The sequence below is a fragment of the Microchirus variegatus genome, assembly GCF_963457635.1.
Source record: "Microchirus variegatus genome assembly, chromosome: 17".
In the NCBI taxonomy this organism is placed as follows: domain Eukaryota; kingdom Metazoa; phylum Chordata; class Actinopteri; order Pleuronectiformes; family Soleidae; genus Microchirus; species Microchirus variegatus.
The window spans coordinates 21,401,616-21,424,600 of NC_139818.1; the positions used below are offsets into that span (position 1 = coordinate 21,401,616).

At 41.9% G+C, this 22,985-nt stretch overlaps 2 protein-coding genes across 2 annotated transcripts in view; both read left to right on the forward strand.

Moving 5' to 3' along the window:
• Positions 1–15,735, forward strand: part of pemt (phosphatidylethanolamine N-methyltransferase) — a 52,225-nt gene extending 36,490 nt beyond the window's left edge. Inside the window, exons 6-7 of the mRNA XM_083903436.1 lie at positions 9,294–9,368; positions 15,593–15,735. Coding sequence (XP_083759562.1) covers positions 9,294–9,368; positions 15,593–15,647 — 130 coding nt within the window. The 3' untranslated portion in view covers positions 15,648–15,735. The remainder of the gene's footprint in view (positions 1–9,293; positions 9,369–15,592) is intronic.
• Positions 15,736–20,376: 4,641 nt separating this feature from the next.
• On the forward strand, positions 20,377–21,306 carry rasd1 (RAS, dexamethasone-induced 1; the record flags this gene model as incomplete). The annotated part of the gene is made up of 2 exons (XM_083903999.1): positions 20,377–20,647; positions 20,777–21,306. The coding sequence occupies 2 exons, from the start codon at positions 20,377–20,379 to the stop codon at positions 21,304–21,306; spliced, it is 801 nt and encodes a 266-aa protein (XP_083760125.1).
• Positions 21,307–22,985: the final 1,679 nt, after the last annotated feature.

Consider the following 22,985-nt stretch of genomic DNA (forward strand, 5'->3'; position numbering starts at 1 on the left):
TTCTGAGAATCGGGACAGCACTTGCACTAGAGGGAGCGCGCATTTTTGAGATTGAGGGTTAAGCAAAGGAATTGGAATTCACCCATCAACTCTTGGCATCTGCCTCCTCATGACTCTGACCCTCCATCAAACTGTCCTGCCTCTGTCCTACATTTATTCTCTGTCTGTGAGGCTCTAGTTTTGGTGTTTTTCGAGCGTTTATGCTGCAAACGAAGTCGGTATCCAAAGTATTTCTGTTCCTGGCTTGCAGATGTGTTCACTTACCCACCTCCCTCCTCCTCCAAGCCACTACAGACTGCTGTTCTGCTCATTAAGTGGCCGGTCACATGCAGTGTCTATAAACACATGAAAAACACGTGGAAGATTTGTTTTCAAGCGAATTGGCAACCCCAGCAGTAACTAAACCCTTTGGCGCTACTTAGATGACCGAAGGTGCTGCAGCCTCAACGAATAAAGTAACCCATTCAACTAAGAAGTAAATAAAAAACAACGAGCATGCATTATCAGCATCGCATTGCCGTGCCAGTGTGGAAAACACTTTTAATAACCGTCCATGTCTGGGGGCTTTCTCTCCCTGCAAAAACCTGATATACTGTGGGAGCTTTGTCGGAGTCAACAGACGAAGCCCGAGCATTTACAGCCAACATGGCACGACACAACGGATGTGGGTCACACCAGATGTGGGTCACAGTGGACGCGTCACTCTTTTGTGCGCCCACCATCATTTAATGGAGTGTGTTTGTGAGTGCGGAAGATGCTCCATCTATAGGTCTATTTTCACCCACCACATCCTGTGATTTTAGCTTAACCTGTAGCTTCAAAGCCATCCAAGAAATACCCGAGCAGTAGGACGCATCGCTGTGTGTGTGTGTGTGTGTGAAGATACACTACCCTTCAAAAGTTTGGTGTCACCTGTACAATTAGTTTAGTGTTTCCCATTAAACGTCACTTTTATTCATCAAGAGAGTTCCAAAATGAATAGATTAGATAGATGAATGATTTTTATTCAAAATAATAATTTTACCCTTTTGTCAAAGAACCAGCAAAACTCAGCAGTGCTAACATCACTGTAACAAGGGTTTTCTAATCATCCAATAGCCTTCTAACGCGATTAGCAAACACAATGTACCATTAGAACACTGGAAATGGGCCTCTATACACCTATGTACATAAAAACCAGACGTTTGCAGCTCGAATGGTCGTTTACCACATTAACAATGTATTCATTGAGAAAAAAGTGCTTTTCCTTCAAATATAAGGACATTTCTAACTGACCCCAAACTTTTGAACGGTAGTGTACGTTGACGCTTTTCCTTCCCCGCGACACAGAGCGGCGATGAAATGACCAAATGTTCTCCTTGAAGGATTAACTGTCCATTCTCTTCTGTTGTTTCTGGTTGTCGTGTTGCTCCGCCCCTTGGCTTAGCCCAGCTCATCCTCCTCCTCCTCCTCCTCCTCCTCCTAACGTCATCATGTTAATTGTGACGATTGGTTCAGGTGCTCTGAAGTGTCGTCTGAAATGTCCGTGAGTGAAGTCGCTCCATGATTTTGTGGCTCTGTGATCTGACACATTGACCATCAGAGAGGCTCACAGTTGTTCCTGCCAACTCAACAAAGCTCTGTGACCCATATAAATGATGATGAAAGGCTATATTGTTAAAAAAAAAAAAAAAAAAAAAGTTGCTTTGTGCTGCTTTAAAATGTTACATCATGAGATGTTGTTTACAGTCGTCCTGGAGGAGATTTGTGATAAACTTTGTCTGAACTCATGAGTTCATTATCTACATCTTCATCCAAGGTCATAGACAGCATCATGACTGGAGTTTGATGGATTAACTTTATCTCCACGCGAGGCCAAGTCATATTTAAAGCTGCCGTGTCTGTGATAAAAACGTATTCATGCATTATTTTAATGAAGAAGATCTTTCTTTCGGTCTCTTCTTCCAACCCTCACCTATGGTCAGGAGCTTTCATGAGCTTTGGGTAATGTCCGAAATCAGCCTTAGCGATAGGGTGAGGAACCGCTGCTCCTCCACGTCGAGAGGAGCCAGCTGAGGTGTTTCGGGGACACGTCCTCCCAGGAGCAGACCTCAGGGCCGACCCAGGACCCAGGAAGGGGGTATATCTCTCTCAGCTGGCCTGGGAACCCCCGTGAGATCCCCTCCGGAGGACAACAACCACAAAATTATTCTTGTTTGACCCTTTAACTCCGTGGCAGTTTTTACAACGCTTTCTGAAAGCTGAGAAGTTGCACGTCAAAGCCGACTTATGGTTATTACGGTAATTTCACTCCTGCTCTCGCTTTCAGGAAGACGGAGTATCGTCGTCTTTGCCGCCAGAGAGGAGAGAGCTGGGAAAAAAAACGTTTTTTATACTGTTAATCTCTGGTTTGTGTACAACTATAGTGCTTTTTCCAAACAAACCTTTTTGTTTTCCTTCATTTTAAAGGGGAAATAAGTAGTTTATAGTGCCATCTAGAGGAGAGGCTGAAATTTACAACAAAGACCTGCTGCTCTGCTCACCCCCTCCCTTCCCTGAGCGCGACGGTATCCGCAGCTGGTCAAATGTCGTCCTCGTCGTCTTTCTCCGTGTCAGCAGATGAGGTTCGTGAGGCGAGGGAGAGGGCGGAGCTACCGCGGCCGTAGCAGACGAATCGGAGAGAGAGGAGGCGGGACTTCCGCTACAAGTAAAGAGACGCTTGTTTTGTTCTCTCGCGTTTGTCCTTACAGGCTCCGGTAGAAACATGGCGTCTCGCTGCTAACAGTGGCTATGCAACCGCGGTCCGCGGTCATGTTATTTTACATGACTTTTTGAAACACTACGAAAATGAAACAAAAACTATTATACAGAGACTAGACAATGCAGGAGCACATAATATGTATAAAAAAGTGGATTTTGGGTCATATAAACCCATATATACTACATATTGTACCTTTAAATAGTTAAAATAGCATTTTAACATGCAGTCAATTGTAAATAACTGCCAGATATTGAAAGTTATTTAGGAGAATTGGGCAATGGTGCTTTTCTGGTTCTTTTATGCTTAAAATAGGCACACACAAAAAGTCCGGATGGACATTTTGGACATTGGGTTAGGTTTGGTTAAGTTAAAGGGTTATACTAGGGATGGGAATCAGTATTGTTCCAATACTGGTCAAAATGACCGGATCGGGTATCGGAGGGTTTTATTTCTTTCGTTACACGGTTGGAGAGTTATGTCGTTGAAATGACTCGGCACAAATGTGTTGTTAACAGCTTCATACGTTCATAAACGGTCGGGATAATATCGTAGATACCGGAGTTGCCCCCCCCATCCTCCTCATTTGTTTTATAACCGTAACATTGGCGGCGTGATATACAGCGACGTGAACGCTGCCCTCCAGTTATGTCATGGACCGTTATCATGTGTTGAGCTTGTGGGACGGAGCCTTATCTTTGAGCGAGAAGAAACAACTGTGACGCTCTGACTTCTTTTTTTATATCATTATTATTATTATTATTAAAAGGTAATTCGCCGCCGCGGGAATAATCGATCACCGCCAGCCCCGAACCATTGGCTCATATTATACCCTAGCGCGTGTGTGTGTGTAGTATGAACAAAGTGTTAGATGCACACAGACTCCAGCTGTGAAACAAAGCCTACATTCATGGTTTAATGTGTTTATCACAGTGGAGCTCCTGTGCTCTCTGTATGTGATTCGGAACGTTTGTTTTTTTTGCGTCAGTGTTTGAACAAGAAATAGAAATGACATAATCGTGTCATAAACTCCACTTTTTATACGTGCTGTACACACACACCGCAACGTGCACACGATGCTGATTATATATCAAGAGAGCGAGCTGCGTTTATGACGAGAGAATAATATTAGCAAAAGTGATCGTAATCGGCGCCATTTATGTAACCCCACATATGAAGGCGCTCTAAAGAAAATTACTACTTCACGTCTCCTCGTGGTGGCGCTGCTCAAATAAATGAGGGAACGTTAGGTGGAAGTTACCCTGGCTGAAGAAGAGGGAGTTTACATCAGGTTTATAGAGCTGAAACCATTCATCGGTTATGAATCGATTGCTAAATTAATCGTCAACTATTTTTGATAACCGATTCATCGGTTTGAAGCTTTTTTCATGATTAAAACAAGATCTCTGATTGTTTTTAGCTTCTTAAATATGTTCTTTGTTTCTTTGATCCGCATAACAAAGAAAATCATTAAAGGTGCCATATGTAAGAATGTGGCCAAAAACGGTAACTACACTCAAATTCAAAATACTGAGGTCTTTTAGGTTTTGTTTTCTCCGGCCATTGTAGCTCAGTCGTAACTAGCAACCCGTGGTTGCTCGGCAGCTGAGACTCTACTGACTGCAAGGATTGGTAGACGGCGGTAGGTGGCGCCACATGCCAAAACATGATTTCAAAACGTAAAACATGATTTGCAGTCTGCAAAATATTTTTTTTAATGCAAATATTTTGTCTGTACTGTTGTTGTTTGTGAGTTCAGTTTGTTATATGAACATTATTCCTGAGTCTCTGTGACATATTAGGAGGATTTTATGGCCAGTTGCTTCAGATTTATTACATAATGCACCTTTAAACTGAATCAAAACAAGACATTGTTTTAATTGGTGATTATGGAAAAATATGGTTGGAGTTAATGTTAGCACAGTGCCTGCACCTTAAGCCTGCCAGGGCATTTCCTGCAATATTATGTGTCAACCTCCACCCCTGCCAAACACTGCCATGATTTCACGTTTAACTCGCTAAATAATTCCCTGTCAGTTGCACATCTAAATATATTTATGGCTTTTTTCACTTTTTTTTTTTTTATATGTAGAAAAAATATATCAGGCCTGGCATCAAAGGTGTTTAGATGTGACCTGGCCTTTAGGATGCAAGAGAACTTGCAGTCTTTATTTTTATTGTGTGTATTTTTGTGTCACTTTAGTACAACCTCCAAGTCTCTCTCAGACCTTCAATTGCGCCGCACTTCAGTGCCAATTTTTTAGAAAAGTATACGGCTGGAGTACGTCCATGTGCTTTTTAATTGAACGGGGGATGAATTCTGTGGATTCCTCTATCGCTGTAATTTCAGGCCCCTTCTGTGCATTGATTTCCTTTAGCTTCTGAGTAGCTTATGTAACTCCACAGAATGCTTTGCTGTATGTGAGTGATTTGGTCATGAAGGTGAAGTTGCACAGAGTGTTTTTCTCCTCAGTTCTTTAAAGGTTACTGCAATTACTTTAAAAAAAAAAAAAAAAAATAGGAAGACGATGGCTTAACATGACGCATGCTCTTTCAATTTGGTCGTGTACTTCCTACATACATGTATTATTTATAATATACATGTACATATATCGGTACTGTGTTTGTCATCATTGATTAGTCATGCTTAGGATTATTTTTTGATATAATACATGCTGGCACACCATGTTTCCCAATAATTAACTGGACCTGCTGTTTCCAGAGCCCCCGTTTAAACTGTGAAAAGCTTCTTGTTTTTCGACCAAAACCCACTTAATCACATCTGAATTTTCCATCCCAGCACATACTGTACTGAAGAGTTCCATCAACTATCAATTATAAGAGGTGCTGTATGTTCCACTCTGACTGCAAGGGGTCAACAAGGTCCACCGATTATTTATAATTTATAAAATGTTTTATTACACGCACCAAATCTGATATTGTGCATGTTTTGAGCTCCTGTTGCCAAAACACTGCTAGTGTCACATTTTGGTATCTCAGTACTGCCGTACTGTTTCAGAGAACTGGGGTGAATTCCTTGACCTAAAGTTCACTGATGTCTTGCTTTACTAGCATAGTTGTTTCAGCTTCCGTCCGTCATATGTGATCATCACCCTGTGTGTCCACAGACGCCTGAACAAAACACTCGCTATGGCCGGCTTAGTCCGACTAAGAAAGGCAATTGGACTACTAGCATAATCCGAGTATACATGCGTAGGAGAAAATCCATTTACTGGCTGTGTACGTCTGACAAAGACACCACAGCTTCTCTGTGATGTCCGGCAACAGTACCGCAGTTTATACGTCACCTACTTCTACTTTCGGGTCAGAGTTAGCCAGAAGTAGTATAGTAAGCCTATACATGCTGGAGTAATCAGACTATGAATCACATTATCCGATAGATATAGATAGATATGTTAGTCCGACTAAGACTAGCTTGATTTTAGTCAGACAATCATGTTTACTTGACATTAAGAAAACCGAATTATTGTCTTAGTCTGACTAAAATCGGACTATAAACATGTACGTAAACGCACTGACCGTTATACTGAGAAACACGGAGCTATATCTGATATCAGTAGTGCATGAACTCATGACAATGGTTTTAATGTGAGAGACTTGTGTTTGTATTAATAACGTACATGCGCTAACATTGTATATCACTCTCAGGGTCATTGCTCCTTTGTCGGTTCATGTGCTGCGTACTGTTCCGCTGTCCTCGACAAAGTTCTTGCCCTCCTCGCAGGCAGCCACCTCCTTTTTTCACCAGAATAAATGCACTTGAAATGCATTTTAAATGCACATAAATGCAGTGACCTCCATGTGGCCAATTACACCGCAACTTTTCATCCTCGCCTTTGTCCATTAAAGCTGCATCTGCTCTGAAAAGCAAATATCTGAGTTTGTGTGAGCACAGCGGGCGCTTCTCCCACGGTCGCTACGGTCATCAATGAGTCTATGACTGATTTTTTTTTTTTTTTTTTTGACCCACATCTCTGTAGAGAACATGTAACAGTGGCCATGACACACATTTTCCTTTTTCAATGTGCTCACTTTTCATCCATCAGCTCTACACATCAGTCACGTCCTGTTCATTGTCCGGGACTGAACAAAATATTTTTCCGCTCGGCAACGGCAACATAATATGTAACCGTTTTCGTGTATTTTCTCAATATCCTTGGCATTGATGGACGTGTGACCCCATAGCCTCAAGATCGCACCATCTTCGCTTATATTAATACGGATGTGTACTTGTACTTCTCCTTGTGTAGTTACTGTGATTTAGATGTTTCTACTATTCTTTGTCGCCTCCTCTGTGGCTCTTTCCTGAGTTTTCTCCTATTTATTTTCCCTGCTAAAAGGCTGCTTTTATTGGGGGGGGGGGGTCATTTGCTGATAAGCCCTTCAAGGCAAACTGTGTCAAGCTCAGCACAAGCTGAAACCTCAACGCCAACCTCCTGAGCTTATAAATCCTTTTTTTAGTAGACTTTTAAACACGGTTAAAGTTTAATTCAAGAAAAGTGTCCTTTCATACTCAGCCCGTCGCGTAAAACAAACTGTTTCTTCCGAACAATGTCAAAGACGGACTGAATCTGCCCGAACGGAACAGGAAAAAACATGTCGCTCAATTCTGTGTGGCGTGTTCGTATGAGCTGGGGGATAATAACTCCACTTCAACACAAGCCAGTCACCCGACAGCCTGGCCGATATTTGTTCTGCCATTTACAATTATGACGTTTTTTTCTTTGCAATATGGGTCACGGGGGTAATTATAGATAACCACGCACACAATATGTACCGAGTCATTGTCATGTCAGATGTACACGTGTGTCACAACCTGTGAGTCTGAAGCGAAGGCGGTGCAGCGTGTGTCGGATTTAAAGCCGTGAGATGTTTGTGATCACAACACTTACTGGAGTGAACCTGAAAAAATATGATACGAGAAAATGGACCATATACAAGGTCACAACCAAATTGTGAATGTCAGGGTGTTATATTTTTCATTTGAACTGATTTTGAAACATATTTTGTATGTTAAAATCTAAAGGTCTTAAAGGTCAAAATCACAGCACGCTAATGCTAATTAGCAACGAGTAAAGCTCTAGTGGGCAAGATCCTTAGAAATGTTGTGGCCCGAGCACGAATGTGTCAGGCCTTACTCCAATGTTTCTTGAGGAATTTTTGACGCAAATGCTAAATGCTAAATTTCTGATTTTTTTAATCGTGTCTGAGTCGTACATTAGTCGTTCCAATTTTAACCAAACTTGTTACACTCATGATTCCAAACAAATTTCTAATGTACTTCCATTAGCTCCGCACTGACAGAAGTCAGCCATTTTTGGAAAAACAACTATGGCTAGTCTACGCATTTGAACAAACTCGTCCTAGCCCGTTTAAGCTAGCCGCGCCAAACTCGCTCCATATGGTCCTGACAAGTTAATGATTGAAAGGTTTCAAAGGATTTTCTATACGTCAAAAGGCGTGGCCTCAGCCCTCCGACGACTTAGACGTTAAAATGGCAGGAAAAGTATGTGAGAAAAGTAACACTGAGACTGTTTGTGATATCTAGAAAGCAGAGAAATAGAGCTTTGCGCCAAGCGAGGAGGCGAGAATGAGCGCTGAAAGCGATGCGATTGTTCATTTTTTTAAAAAAAGGACACACTACCTCACCAGTATGGCAGATTACTTTAAGTCCGACCGCATTCAGACCAATGTCGTCTGCATATCATGCTGTGGACCAGTTTATGGCATGTACAAGAGACTGAAAGCAAGTTTTGTTATTGTTAGCATAGCGATTGTATCAGAATCCTGACTCATTTATTAATGTTCACTAAAGGACTTTGACTTCATGTCATTTTCTTCTTCCCTGTATCCGGTCTGCTTAACTAGGTCACGGTGGACAGTTTCATAAGCCTCATCAACAAGAGTTTTGAGATGCCCTACTGCGTGTGTGTGTGTGTGTGTGTGTGTGTGTGCATAATTCATGTTATCACAATTGCAACCTTCAACTCGTTGTGTGAACAGGTGTTGGGCGTATGTGCGTGTGTGTGTTTATGTCCATGGTGATTACCAATAGAAGCTGCACTACTCACAAACTCAAACTGTGTCACTGTGTCACACTCTCTTCAGGTACATATGTAGGTCAGTGTGTCGTGCGTTGTGTGCTTTCCCTTTTTGAACTTTGTTAAATCTTGTTCTTGTTAAAAGGACAAAATGTTTTTGGGAAGTCGCTAAAACTTTGATTCTGTTTGTTAAAAAATAAATATATATATAATTCATGCACGCAAATACACTGTTTTTTTTCGTAATTTGTACCTCATCATAACGCACTTGATCCACACGTGTTTTGAGGATTTTCCCATTTTCAGGTCATTATCGTGTGGACATAATAGCTATAATATTAGAATCAGGCCTTTATATAGATGCCTTGAAGTGGATTCTCCACAGTGAAGTGGCTCCATCCATGAGGACATAATTTGCTCTGAACAAAACACAACGTAACCAAACCAATTTACCTTTGTGTTTTTGTTCTCTCTCTCTCTCTCTCTGTGTCCAGTGGCGCCAGTCCGATCGGACTTGTTCTGACCGTCGTAGTCGCTGTGGCTTATAAGGTGGCGCTGACATTCGAGGGGTGAGTCTTTCTTACTTCGCTTCTTTGTCCTGTTTATTTTATTTTTTTTCATTAAATTTGCAGTTTCTGTGAAGAAAATTTAGATTTTCATACGTGCACACAAAACAGCAGGGGGCCCAGTGTTCTGCCCTGTGGGACTATGAGTTATGTTTGACTTTTCAAGGCCCCCCCAATGCAGAATTTTGTCCACAGTTATCCACTCACATGCAGACAGCACTAAGACTGATGTGGTGGGAGGTAAAATAAACCAATATATTGGTGCTGATGGATGAATGGATGAATTCATGGGTGAAAATTAGTTCAACATGGGTGGTCAGCAGGTGGTAACAAAAATGTATTTGTTTTTCTTCATAAAACAAATTTTAAAATGTGCATTATAGAAATAAACCACTCTTATTGAGCCAAAATTACCTTTATTTTGAAAATCAGATGTTGCTTGCATCAACAAAGGGATAAAAAAAAAAAAAAACTTTTTTGTTACATTCTGTCTTTTTTTAAATCTCTTGAAGCTTTGCCACATGGAGGTATTTTATTTTTTAATTTCTCTACATTTTGTGAATTTAATAGGGTTAGAGTTAGGGTGACCCTAGTTGTGGTTAACTGAAATTTTAGTTCCAGGTTGGGTTTTATTGACGGGTATGGACGGATATGTGTTTTAAACCAAGTCTGAACAGGTTCCACGTTGATTTCTAGATAAAAAAAAACATCTCGATTTCTAAGTAAAAATCCAGACCCCGCGCTACATCTGCGTAATGGTAAAATGAAAACTCCTGCGTTTTGAAAGTTTTGTTCCGACGCTGACACACTTGATACGATGAAGGTCATCGTCGTCTGCACAGGTAAACGGGGGCTTATGTCACTCAAGCGAACAAGGCCACCTCGTTAGGACGGTGACGTTACCCCGTCTCTCGGCACTCCTCGTCCTCTTCTCAAATGTCATCTCAATCTATTCAGAGCGACGTCCATTAGGTTTATTTTTTTTCTCTTTTAATTAGTGTTTTCAAAGCCTCCTTGGTTAGGGTTGTTATTTTTCCCTCTTCCTCCGACTTATGGAATCATTTCTAAATCAGCAAAAAAAAAAGAAAAAGAAGAAGGTTGACCTATTTATGGTCATCTGTACACACACACACACACAGGCACATATAGAAGTTTACACACTCACCAACACACTGCTGCTGCTGCATAAGCCACTCAGACGGAGCTCATCATAAAAGCAGCTGGTGTGTGCAATTACTCATCAGGCCTGTGTGTGTGTGTGTGTGTGTGTGTGTGTGTGTGTGTGTGTGTGTGTGTGTGTGTGTGTGTGTGTGTGTGTGTGTGTGTGTGTGTGTGGTAAATGGTCTGTATTTATGTATTTAGTGCTTTTCTAGTTTTCATGACGGTTTTCAGTCGCACATTTTCCATCACACTCGGCCGTACAGCAGACTAGCGGAGCTGGGAATCTAACCCGCAACCTTCCATTTGAAAGACAACTCGCTCGACCGCTGAGCCCCTGCCGCCTGTGTCTGTATCTACTGTATGTGTGTGTGTGTGTGTGTAAAATCAGAACACGGTAGCACAAATAATGACAAAATGGTTTCTTTCGCAAGACGACTGACCTACATTTATGAATGAATAAATGAAACACACACACACATACATGGTCAAACGGATGTTTGATTTTTCAACTGTGTTGTGTAACTTTATCACAAATTCTGTTACGTTTCAAACCGTTGTCATAAACATGTTGTCGAACTGTCACTTTTTTCCAAAAAATGCTTGAACAAATATTACATTCCCCGAGCTAAGCTAAAACACGAGTCGGCAGATTTCAGTTTCCTACTTTCTCATCTACTTTAGTTTACTTTATTGTTTATTAAACACACAATTATTACACTTGTCACAGACTTAGAATGCTTTGAGTGGTCAGCAAGACTTAAAAAAGCGTTGTGTAAATATAAACCATTGAATTAGCTAATAGCTAATTTGCGCCTGCAGTCGCTGGGCAGGCAAACAAACAACAATCAAGACGGAATAAGAACATAACGTAACATATAAGATTGTCGTTGTCTGTCTGGAACTACGACAAAACGATTCAGTCCACTGAGCTGTCACTCCAATTCTCAGTAGCCAATCAGCAGCGAGCATCCTAAGATGCCCGCCAAAGGTCAGAAACGCAAACAAAAAACCACGGCGCAAAGAACAAGAGAGTTGGAGCGAATCAAAAGTGTGTTTTCAAACAAATAATACAGTATTTTTGAACAATTAAATGGATATTTTTAGTTTAAATTTGTGTCCCGGTCTGATAGTATTGCTTGACAGAGCTGGTTTTTCGCATGAAGGACACGGCATATCTATAATGTTTCATCAGAACCAACAGAGGCAGAATAATGACATTAGGGCTGAACAGTTAATCCAAAGAAATGTTAGCGGAATCGCAAATTACAGCAGAATAATGGTGTGAAAGTGACCATTTCCTCCGATGTCGCGACTCATTTCCCAATCATTTTTTTTCTTTCAAAACTCATTCAGCCCTAAATAACATCATTAAAAAACCTCCAAAGGTTACGCACTACAGATCAAAGGAGCTGTAGAAGTTAATGATGCCAACATTGGACACAATTTTTACACTGACCTACATTCATAACACACACACACACACACACACCTGACAAACTCCTAATCTGGGACCTGAGGCCGTAACATGCTCATTTTATTCATATCGTTTCACCTGCGTCTTCCTCCGCTTCATGAATCATCGCCCGTGAGTCAGTAAATGTGAGGACGGGATTCAGACGCCGTCTCGTTGACGAAACCGAGTCTCATTTAGACGCAGAAAAGAGCCGTGTGACGAGTTTGTCGCACACACACACACACACACACACACGCTCTCCCCGAGTGTGTCACGTATTAACCGGCCGTTGGCGCAGGTGCTCGTCACTGCAGGTGATTCCCAGCAGCGCTCGTCCGTCCGCGCTATTGCAATTTAGCCGGAACCCGTGAACCGAGAGAAAGTCAGGTGTCACATTTTACCGCACACTGCGAGCGACTGCGGGAAAAAAAAAAAACGATTAAACCACCCCCCCCTTCTTTTTTTTAAAGCCCCTGAAAAACGAAAAAGATGCTGAATGATCTCATTTGGGTAAAGTAAGCGATGAGAGTGACTGTGGTGGGTAAAAAGGCAGCGTGTGTGTGTGTGAGTGTGAGTGTGAGCTTTTTTTAGTTCACACACGTCCGACACAAAGCGCGAGGCGGCGGCGTTGAAAGATGACACCAAATAATGACTTTTATAGCCTTCGCGTCTACTGACAAATCCCGGGAAATGCACACAGAACAAACTGAGACAGAGATGAATGATGTTTTATTAATGAATGTTTACAGCGTCAGCACGGATTAGGTCACTGTTTGACTCGTGTGCCAGTCGTTGTGCGTCTTGTATTTGCTTTATTGTTTGTGTCTTGTGTTCTTAGTCATTTTAAAGTGTATTTTTAATTATTCAATTGAATTACATAGATTGTGTAGATCAATGTGATCCTCACCTCTCCAAACAAATCCGGTGTTTGTGTCATTGCAAAAAACGTCGAATTGAAGGTAGTTTTTCGTCGTTGTGAGTGAATATTAGAGAACGCCTGTTTAAGCTATTTTTTTACACCCTAAAGTAGATTCTTTGCTTTTGTTTGAGTTTATTTAAGATAAATAATCCAAATTGTGGTGGTGTTTGGTCAAAATGTCAATTTAAAAAGGTAGCAGAGGTACACTCTTAGAAATAAAAGTGCTAAGTAGAACCATATAAGGTTCATCGGAGAACCCTTTTTGGCTCCAGGTAGAACTTTTTTATGAACGTTCCACCTGGAACCCTTTTGGAGGGTTCCACCAAGAACTCTTTTGAAACCCTTTATTCAGGAAAGGGGTTTTAAAGGGTTCTCTGGATCAAAATGGTTACTTACTGGAACCATTAGTGTTACCAAGAACCCTTGAAAAACCCTTTTTTTTCGGGAGAAAGGGTTTTTCAGAAGCAAATGGTTCCAGGTAGAACCTCAGCCCTTGTAGAAGGACCCTTTTGGAACCCTTATTTCTAAGAGTGTAGGAGAGAGAAGCCGTTTTCTCTTACTTTGCTCCAGTTATAGGAGCCTTTTTTTTGTCATGTATTTTCTTTCAGATTAGGTTTAGAAAAGAGAAGTTTTGGTTTGTTATTTTGGCATAAAATCTGCTGCACACAAACACGTTACCCCTGGTTTCAGAGGGCAAACGCGTCCTATCTGATGCCATTAAAGCTAAAACTGGTTGCTACGGTGACCCAACGCTGAGTACCTGAAACATGAAAGGAAATCAAATCAAGGCAAATCGTTTTTTGTGTGGATTTAGCATTTTGGATTGTCCGGTTGTGACCTTCCACTTGACCACAAGATGGGGTTTTACTCACGTTTTACATTTATATAAATCAGAGCAGATTTGTTTTATAACGTGTTTTTATCCAGTATTTTTCTTTTCACTGATTTCTCTGAATTTGTGACCTTCACATTTTATTTCCTGCCTGTCAGACACCAACAGAGACACTTCCTCCAGTTCTTCTTTGTCTCTTTTGTAACAAACCTGGCATTAAACCTGACTCTGTCTCATTATTCCCCTGCTTAAAGGCCCAGTGTGTAAAATTTAGAGAACATTATAGTTCATTTGGCAGAAATTTAAGAGAAGAAAAATGTATATCAGGAGCTGGATCACCGTTTTGGAACATGATGTTCTTGCAATAGCTGGACAGTGTAAACGCCTTTTTTGAGTTGCGATGTTCACTGAAGGCTACGGCACATAAATCATGTTCTCGTGTTCACACTTGAAAAACAGAAGAATGAGGTGAAGGTTATTCGGCTGGAACATCACCGGTCAGTGTTTGCACACTGCACTTTTGAACGGAATCTGTTCACATTGTGCAGATTTATCAATGTCATCACACGGACACGGAGTAAAAGTAAGTATCAGTGTGTGAGAGTTCGGCGGTGGGAATCACAGGGAAAACTCGCAGTACGTGGTCCACGATATCGATAATATCACGATACGACGTGATCATCAATGTATCGCGAGAGAATCGTATCGCAGTACATCGCGATATCCGTCTAACTGAAGAAAACTAAATGTTAGTGCGAAAAGTTAAACATGTTTTGAACGTGAATGGAGCATCTCTTAACGACGTAGCTTTCGGCGTCATTATCCCGATGTAAACTTCCGTCCAAGTTTCCCTTATTCGTTTGAACGGCACCACCGTGTGGAGACATGAAGTAGTGACTTTAGAGTGCTTTAATTTGCAACTTAAAGGTGCATTATGTAATAAATCTAAAGCAACTGGCCATAAAAACTGAACTCACCAACAACAACAGTACAGACAAAATATTTGCATTAAAAAAATATTTTGCAGACTGCAAATCATGTTTATGTTTTGAAATCATGTTTTGGCATGTGGCGCCACCTACCGCCGTCTACCAATCATTGAAGTCAGTAGAGCCTCAGCTGCCGAGCAACCAGGGGTTGCCAGTTACGTCAGAAAACGAAACCTAAAAGACCTCGGTATTTTTGAATTTGAACGTAGTAACCGTTTTTGGCCACATTCTTACATTTGGCACCTTTAACTCTCGCTCAAGCGCACTTTGCGTTACCGTGATTACGCAATGGTTTGTGCTAGCTGAGAAGTTGCGCGGCATAGACAGCGCGTGGTTATTACGGTAATTTCGCAAATCAGCATCTTTGTCACCAGAGAGGGGGGCAAAGCGGAAATAACTAGTTTCCATTTTTTGGCCTGTTTTTGGGCATTGAGACACAAACTCCAACAGTTTTATTTTGAATATGTTTTATATTGTTATATACTGTTATTCTGGAAAAATGGGCAAAATCATTGACTCACCCGACATTTTCTGAATCTTTTATAGTTAAAATAAGCACCAAAAAAAGTGGCTTAAGTGTTAATAGCGATATTTGTGCTGGCGATATATCAGACACTCTCAGGGCTGATGATTCCCAGATTTCCTCGAATGCACAGGTGGTCGTTCTGCAAGTTGCTGGTTTTCGAGTCGTATGTGCATTCACGTGCAACCGAGTGGATGAACATACGGCACTATGTCCTATCATATAGTCACGCTCCATCACACACACACACACACACACACGCTCCAGGCACAGAGTGGTACGGACAGTGCAGTCGTCTCATTTATTGTCCCCCCCCCCCCCCGATAAATTTGTTCCGTTTGTATTTGCAGACCGTTCACTGAACACATCTACGAAGAGCGGAGTCGGCGCCGTAAGCTCGAGTAACTGACGCCAGCTTCCTGCTCCTGGTTTGGCTGAGGATTCCCGTCCTGTCATGTGGACGGACTGAGAGGGACAGAGGGACGGACTGAAAGACTGAGACGGCTGCACGACTGCAGCTTACGTCTTCCTTTTTGTCTTTTGTTTTGAATCTGTTTCTTCTTGAATGCAGATTAAAGCTCAGGTCTGTAAGTGTGCAAAAACTGTGACTTTTTAGCTCTCATACAACTCTAACGCTAACCCATAAACTCGGTGAAAAAAAGTGGACAAAATCTTCCCGTCGCATCCGTGATTTTACTGCCTCCATGTCCTTTTTATTGCACTGAGAATAAATCAGAGACGTCAGCCAGGCTCCTATTGGACAATACCGGCTGTCAATCACACGCATGTGTACCACCTTCTTTGGACAATGTCCTCTGGACGTAAATCGAATAAGACGTTGACGCTCATTTTCCCATAGACCTCCATTCACACGGAGTTAGTTTGTGATGTGTGATCGGTGGAGTCGCCCCCCGGTGGCTTAATTTTCATTCGTCTTTTCCACCGCAAGAAGTTTTTCTTATGTACCCTGGGATTTTTGTGCTTTTCTACCAAAATTAACCGAGGAAAAACTTTACGTCGACCCCAAACTTTTTACAGAAAGAAGGACCTCGTACGCGCAAGTAAGGACTTTTCCTGAAGGATTACCAGGAACTCTTGAGGGGCGGGGCTGTGTGTGTTAAAGAACGCTGATTGGTCGAACACATGTTGTAGCCGTTTAAGCTAGTGAGGCTGCAACCCACCTTAAAAGAAGACAAAGAAAGAAGAACTCGACTTAATTTTGTCGTTTCAAAAATATGAAGCAATAGAAAAGGGCGTAAGACGAGTGAAGACGGACGAGACCCCGAAAAGACCGAGTGACGATTTGCGTGGCGATTTGTAAAGAATAAACGGACTGAAGCCAAAATAAGCGGAAATCCAGATCGTGGAAAAAAAGGAGAACTCAGGGGGCGGAGCTCGCTGTGTGATTTATCGTGATGAAACGAAGCACTGATTGAAGGTCACGTAGAAGTGTTTTCGGTCGCCTGGACGACTGTGATTTTATTTTTCCTGACCCCTCTTCATCGCTACCTCTACTTCGTAGAGATCTATAACAAGCAGCCTCAGTCATTGTGTGTGATTATGTGTCCCTGGACAACCAACTGGTGAAAGAACATTTTTTGAGGGCATATTACTCATGTGAGCTTTTCCCTTCATGAAAGACTTCAATGACCTACGTTTAAAAAAAAAAAAAAAAATTCAAACAGGTGACTGAGTCATGGGATGCAGACTCTCTTGTTTTTGCCAGAGGAAGATGCCTCAGGAAACACTGTGTGTGTGTGTGTTTTTGCGCATGTGTGTGTGTGTGTGTGTGTACAGTACATATAAGCCATGCATTGGCTGAGCAGTGCAGTACATTGACCCTGTGACGCAACAGGCTCGACCCAGCACTAACTTGGACAATACGCGTACTGATCCATCCTTCAAGGTCACTGAGGACGGTCGCACTTCAACTGGGGGTTTTTCGGTTCACGTTTTTAAAGTCGTGATCAGAAAAAGAAACTCACTGACTCCCAATAACACGGATGGATCAGTGAAGAGGTCTCATGGTCACAGCACTCCTGACCGGCGTGTTTATGCCAAAGTGTTTATGCTTCAATCGGATGACCCAAAATCAACACACAGAGAGGTGCGAGACATTGGCAAAGACACAAAATAACCACAAAAATGCACAGAATAACCACAAAGAGACACTTTACAACCGCAAGGAGACACTTTACAACCATGAAGAGACACAAAACAACCACAGAGACACAGAAAAACCACAAAGAGACACAAAACAACAATTAAGAGACACAAAACAACCACAAGGAGACACAGAAAAGTCACAAAGAGACACAAAACAACCACAAAGAGACACAGAAAAACCACAAAGAGACACAAAACAACAATTAAGAGACACAAAACAACCACAAGGAGACACAAAACAACCACAAAGAGACACAAAAAGACCACAGAGACACAAAACAACCATGAAGATACACAGAAAAACAACAAAGAGACACAACAACCCCAAGGAGACACTTAACCACAAAGAGACACAAAACAACCACAAATAGATAAAAAGAGACACAAAACAATCACAAAACAACCCCAAAGAGACACAGAAAAACCACAAAGAGACACACAACAACCCCAAGGAGACACAAAACAACCACAATGAGACACAAAACAACCACAAAACAACCACAAATAGATAAAAAGAGACACAAAACAATCACAAAACAACCCCAAAGAGACACAGAAAAACCACAAAGAGACACAAAACAACCACAAAGAGACACAAAACAACCACAAAGAGACACAAAAAAAACACAAATATACACAAAACAACCAGAAAAACCACAGAGACACAAAACAACCATGAAGATACACAGAAAAACAACAAAGAGACACACAACAACCACAAGGAGACACTTAACCCCAACGAGACACAATCAACCACAAAGAGGGACACAACAACCCCAAAGAGACACTTGAGAACCACAAAGAGACACAAAACAATAATGAAGAGACACTTGACAATCAAAAGGAGACAGAAAACAACTGAAAAACACATCATTCAGCTAAATGAACGTCCCAGTGTCACATTCCAACACACGTCCTCACGTCCTGCTTCAGAGCGACTGAAGTCAGTTTAGCACTGGTTGACCAACATCAGCTGATTCATTCACGCTCTTTACCGTATGAAACAGTCGTCACATTCAAACGCACGGATGATGACATGAACAATGTGGATTATTGTCGGCTGGATTAAAAATAATCAATAATCAATAATCTGCGTGTGTCACACTTCAAAGACAAACACCATGATTTAGCTCCGCTTTGTTTAGGTTGATTTGCAGGTTGAAGGGCTGTTGTTACCAATACTGGAAAATCTAGGACCCGCCCACTTTTCTCTGAGCTGCCCTGTGATTGGTCAAAGTCTCCTGTCATGGGTTTGGTTTACAGAACTTACGAAGTCTCGTTCTCATGGTTTTTTAATTATCAGAATAATGCCGCCTTGTTTATGTCGTCAAAATGAACAGGAGTCAATGCAGTGTCCTCAGAAGACTGTCTATGCAAGCTGTGTGTGTATGTGTGTGTGAGTTTTTGTATGGGAGTCTTTGTGAGGACAAAAAAAAAAGTATGAATTAAAGGGGACAGGTGATGACTACGAATGCTACGCAAAACGTGTGTGTGTTTTTTTTTTCAGGTATTACTCATGTTGTGAGGACCTAAAACTGTTTACACACCAACATGATGGGGACTTGTCCTCCTTATGGGGACAAAATGACTACATTTTATAGGTTTTAGATGTTGTGTGGTTGGGGTTAAGGTTTAGAATAAGTCAATGAAATGTCCTCTGAAGTCATGGAAACCAGACTGTGTGTGTGTATTCTTGTATGGGCGTCTTTGTGAGGACCATTCGGGAAAGTGGGGACATTTTGGGCAGGTCCTCACATTCTGTCACCCCTTAAAATGTCTTTTTTGAGGGTTAACACTTGGTTTTAGAGTTAAGGTAAATGTAAGGTGATAAGTTGTATTATTATGTCATAATGAGTGTCCTCACTGTGAATGCTGTGCAAACGTATGTGTGTGTGTGTGTGTGTGTGTGTGTGTGTGTGTGTGTGTGTGTGTGTGTGTGTGTGTGTGTGTGTGTGTGTGTGTGTGTGTGTGTGTGTGTGTGTGTGTGTGTGTGTGTGTGTGTGTGTGTGTGTGTGTGTGTGTGTCATTTAATTCACGTGAATGAACTACAGTAAAGCGGCAAAAATACTGATATTCATGAATCAATAACTTCTCTCCTGTCTCCACGGTAACATAGTCAGCTATCACACACACACACACACACCTGTATTCATGTGCTCATCACATATATTAAAAGAGAAAAACAAACTGATGCACATACACACACACAAACACACACAGTGTTTTTCCCTAGTAGTTTTCTCACAGGTTCCTCATGCATTGTAGTGGATTCATCTGTGCCTTTAGTGCCCCCTGTTGGTCACTCTGGTGACTCCAGCATCACCGTCCTCAGCTCCTGCTCTTACTGACTTTATTTATTTCTATGACCTCAACACCTGCACTTTTAAATTCTAATGCAAACACTTTAAAGAGTGTTTTTGTTAAAAAATTAAAGTTAAAAAAAATAATCTATATTTTTATGTATTTATTTATTTTTGGATAAATGACAGTAGATGTAAAAACATGTTGTTTTGCAGCTGCTTCACAACACTATATACATTATTCCTAGTGTCCAAGTGTTTAAAATGTCCAAAGTTCACTGTCAAAACACCAGTGGTTTCAGTAGAAGTTCTGCAGAGACATGATCAGTCCTTTTCTCTCTAATTCTTCCTCTGAATTGTTTTTTAAAGCCTATTCTCCGCGCTCTCCTCCTTCCTCGTCTTAGGCAGAACTGGCCGTTTGACGCACACCAATTTTTGCTCCGCTTTTCCCAGCGCCCGCCGCACAAGCGGAGAGACCGAGCCTGTGCTCGCTGTGACGCGGGTGAGGAGGCGGAGTCCAGCGCGCCTTTAAATATCAGCCTCCAGCGCTGCAAGTCAGACAGAAAACAGCGAACAGCGCAGACACAGGAGTCATCTCAGAAGGAGAAACGCACACACCAAAAAAAAGGAGCTTCATCCTTTTTTTTTTACGCACAAGGTTTTTAACCATGATTAAGAAAATGTCGCCGTCCGAGAGTGATTTTGACATCCCGGCCAAGAACTGCTACAGGATGGTGATTTTGGGCTCCACCAAAGTTGGCAAGACAGCCATCGTGTCCCGGTTCCTGAACGGCAGGTTCGAGGAGCAGTACACGCCGACCATCGAGGACTTTCACAGGAAACTGTACAGCATTAAGGGAGACGTTTACCAGCTGGACATACTGGATACATCAGGGAACCATCCTTTCCCCGCCATGAGGAGACTCTCCATCCTCACAGGTACACAGACTTTTACGCACATGTTGCTGAGGTTTTAGGAGTTTGAGGATTGTTTTTTTATGATGTTGTTAGACTTCTAAAATGACATAAACTCACCTCTGCATCCTTCTTTTTTTTTGCGCTCTCCAGGTGACGTCTTCATCCTCGTCTTCAGCCTCGACAACCGCGACTCCTTCCAGGAGGTGCAGCGGCTCAAGCGGCAGATCTACGAGACCAAGTCGTGCCTCAAGAACAAGATCAAGGAGAACATCGACGTGCCGCTCGTCATCTGCGGCAACAAGGGAGACCGCGAGTTCCACCGCGAGGTGCAGCAGGAGGAGATCGAGCAGCTCGTGGCCGGCGACGACAAGTGCGCCTACTTCGAGATCTCCGCCAAGCGCAACGAGAACGTGGATAAGATGTTCCAGACTCTGTTTACTTTGGCCAAGCTACCTCACGAGATGAGCCCCGACCTGCACCGCAAGGTGTCCGTGCAGTACTGCGACCTGCTGCACCGCAAGTCCCTGAAGAACAAGAAGATGAAGGACATCGGGGAGGCGTACGGCGTGGTGACGCCGTGCGCGCGGAGACCCAGCGTGCACAGCGACCTCATGTACATTAAGGAGAAGGCGATAGGCGGCGGACAGGGCAAGGACAAGGAGAGGTGCGTGATCAGCTAAAGCGGGAGGAGAAAAGGAAACTGTGGAGGTGCAGATCTTTTGAAAAAGGAAAAACGCGGAGCCTTGACGCGACCACTGCGGGGTTCGCACGCGCTCGAACTGACGCCGGTGGAGGAGGAGGAGAGCGCCGCGGCCGTGCGCCGCCGCCGCCGCTGTGCGCTCTGGCGCAGCGCCGGCGTCTCCAAGGACACTGCGTTGGAGTCCGCCACAAAAACCACTGGAAGAAAAACAAAACAAAAACCCACACACACACACATACATTCTAGTGCCCACGAGGCCTTTTAAGTATGTTATCTTCTTCTGTCAGTGTGACGTGGCTTCAAACCTTTGTGAGACTCGCGCATCGATGCGTAAAAACATGTGTTTTGTTGACGTCATTGCCTTTAAAAAAAAAAGAGAGAAAAGAGACTCACGGAGCAACTGTGGAGGGAGAACATGATGCTGTTTACATTTGTTTATATAGATATTTTTTTATATATATAACGGCTTAGTGCACTTGAATGTATTGTTGCAATCCAAAGTATTTTTTTTGAATGTATATTTATTTGTCAATGTCGACGAATTGTTTTTGCAAAGAAGTCAAAGGAAAAGACAAAAACTGAAAAAAACAATAATAAAAAAACACACAAAGTAAAACTATATCTTGTTTCCTTCTAATTCTTCTTCCTTGAGCCGGGTTTTGGTCGAATATGGTTAAAAAAGAACAGATGTGTCCAAAGAAACTGAGCAGATTAAAGAGTAAAGAGAGAAATGACAGCATCAACACTGCAATAGAGGAGAAAATATATGAAACTCTACTTGTTTTATATAATTCAGTACAAGCTGAGCGTAAACTCACATGCTCTCACATACAGTTCTAAAGATTAAACATAAAAACAGCCCAGTGGCAGTTTGTTAAAGATGATTTTTTAGATTTCTGCATAAATCACCCTGAAGCAAACGCTTTGTTCTCACCACACTTTTTTTTTTTTTTTTAATTTCTGCATCAGTTTAGTTCAACATTTCTTTTTTTTCTTCTTCTTCTCCCAGAGACAAACAGTTCTCTCCGTGTGACGTAACCAGGTCCTCACTATCAGCAGCATGTTAACTCATGTTATGGGTCACTTTGACCCACAGAATTAACATAATATCACATAATATGTAATAGGTGTTCCAACCTTTTCTAAAACACAGAATTATCTAAAGTAGACCCAGTCCTTCTATTGTTTGTGGACATGAATGACATTAAAAGTAACCCACTTTGAAAGAATATAAAAATAAATTAGGATTTAATGTAGTTCATGAACAGTAAATATGGTGGAACCAAACATGGACGAGGACATGTTTTGTCATGTTTGGGTCAGTTTTTAATCTCACACTTGATGTTTAGATGCACAAAATATTAAAACACTTTTATTTACCGCTTTGATCTCTAAATAAGAGACGTTCACTTTGAAAGCAGAAAGAAAATGGGAGGCACACGTGGCACAGCCCTGACCCGAGTCCAATACTTTCACCTTGACTTTAACCATCACAACTACATGCCGAACCCTTAACTCAGGAGCAATATAACCTTAAAATGGCAAAACACAATAAGGATATTTGTGATGACATTTCATCTAATTTCAAAGTAAAAGTTCTTGTTTTGTTATTGAATGACGTATTCTGTACATAAATATAATATATTTGTGATGCAAAAT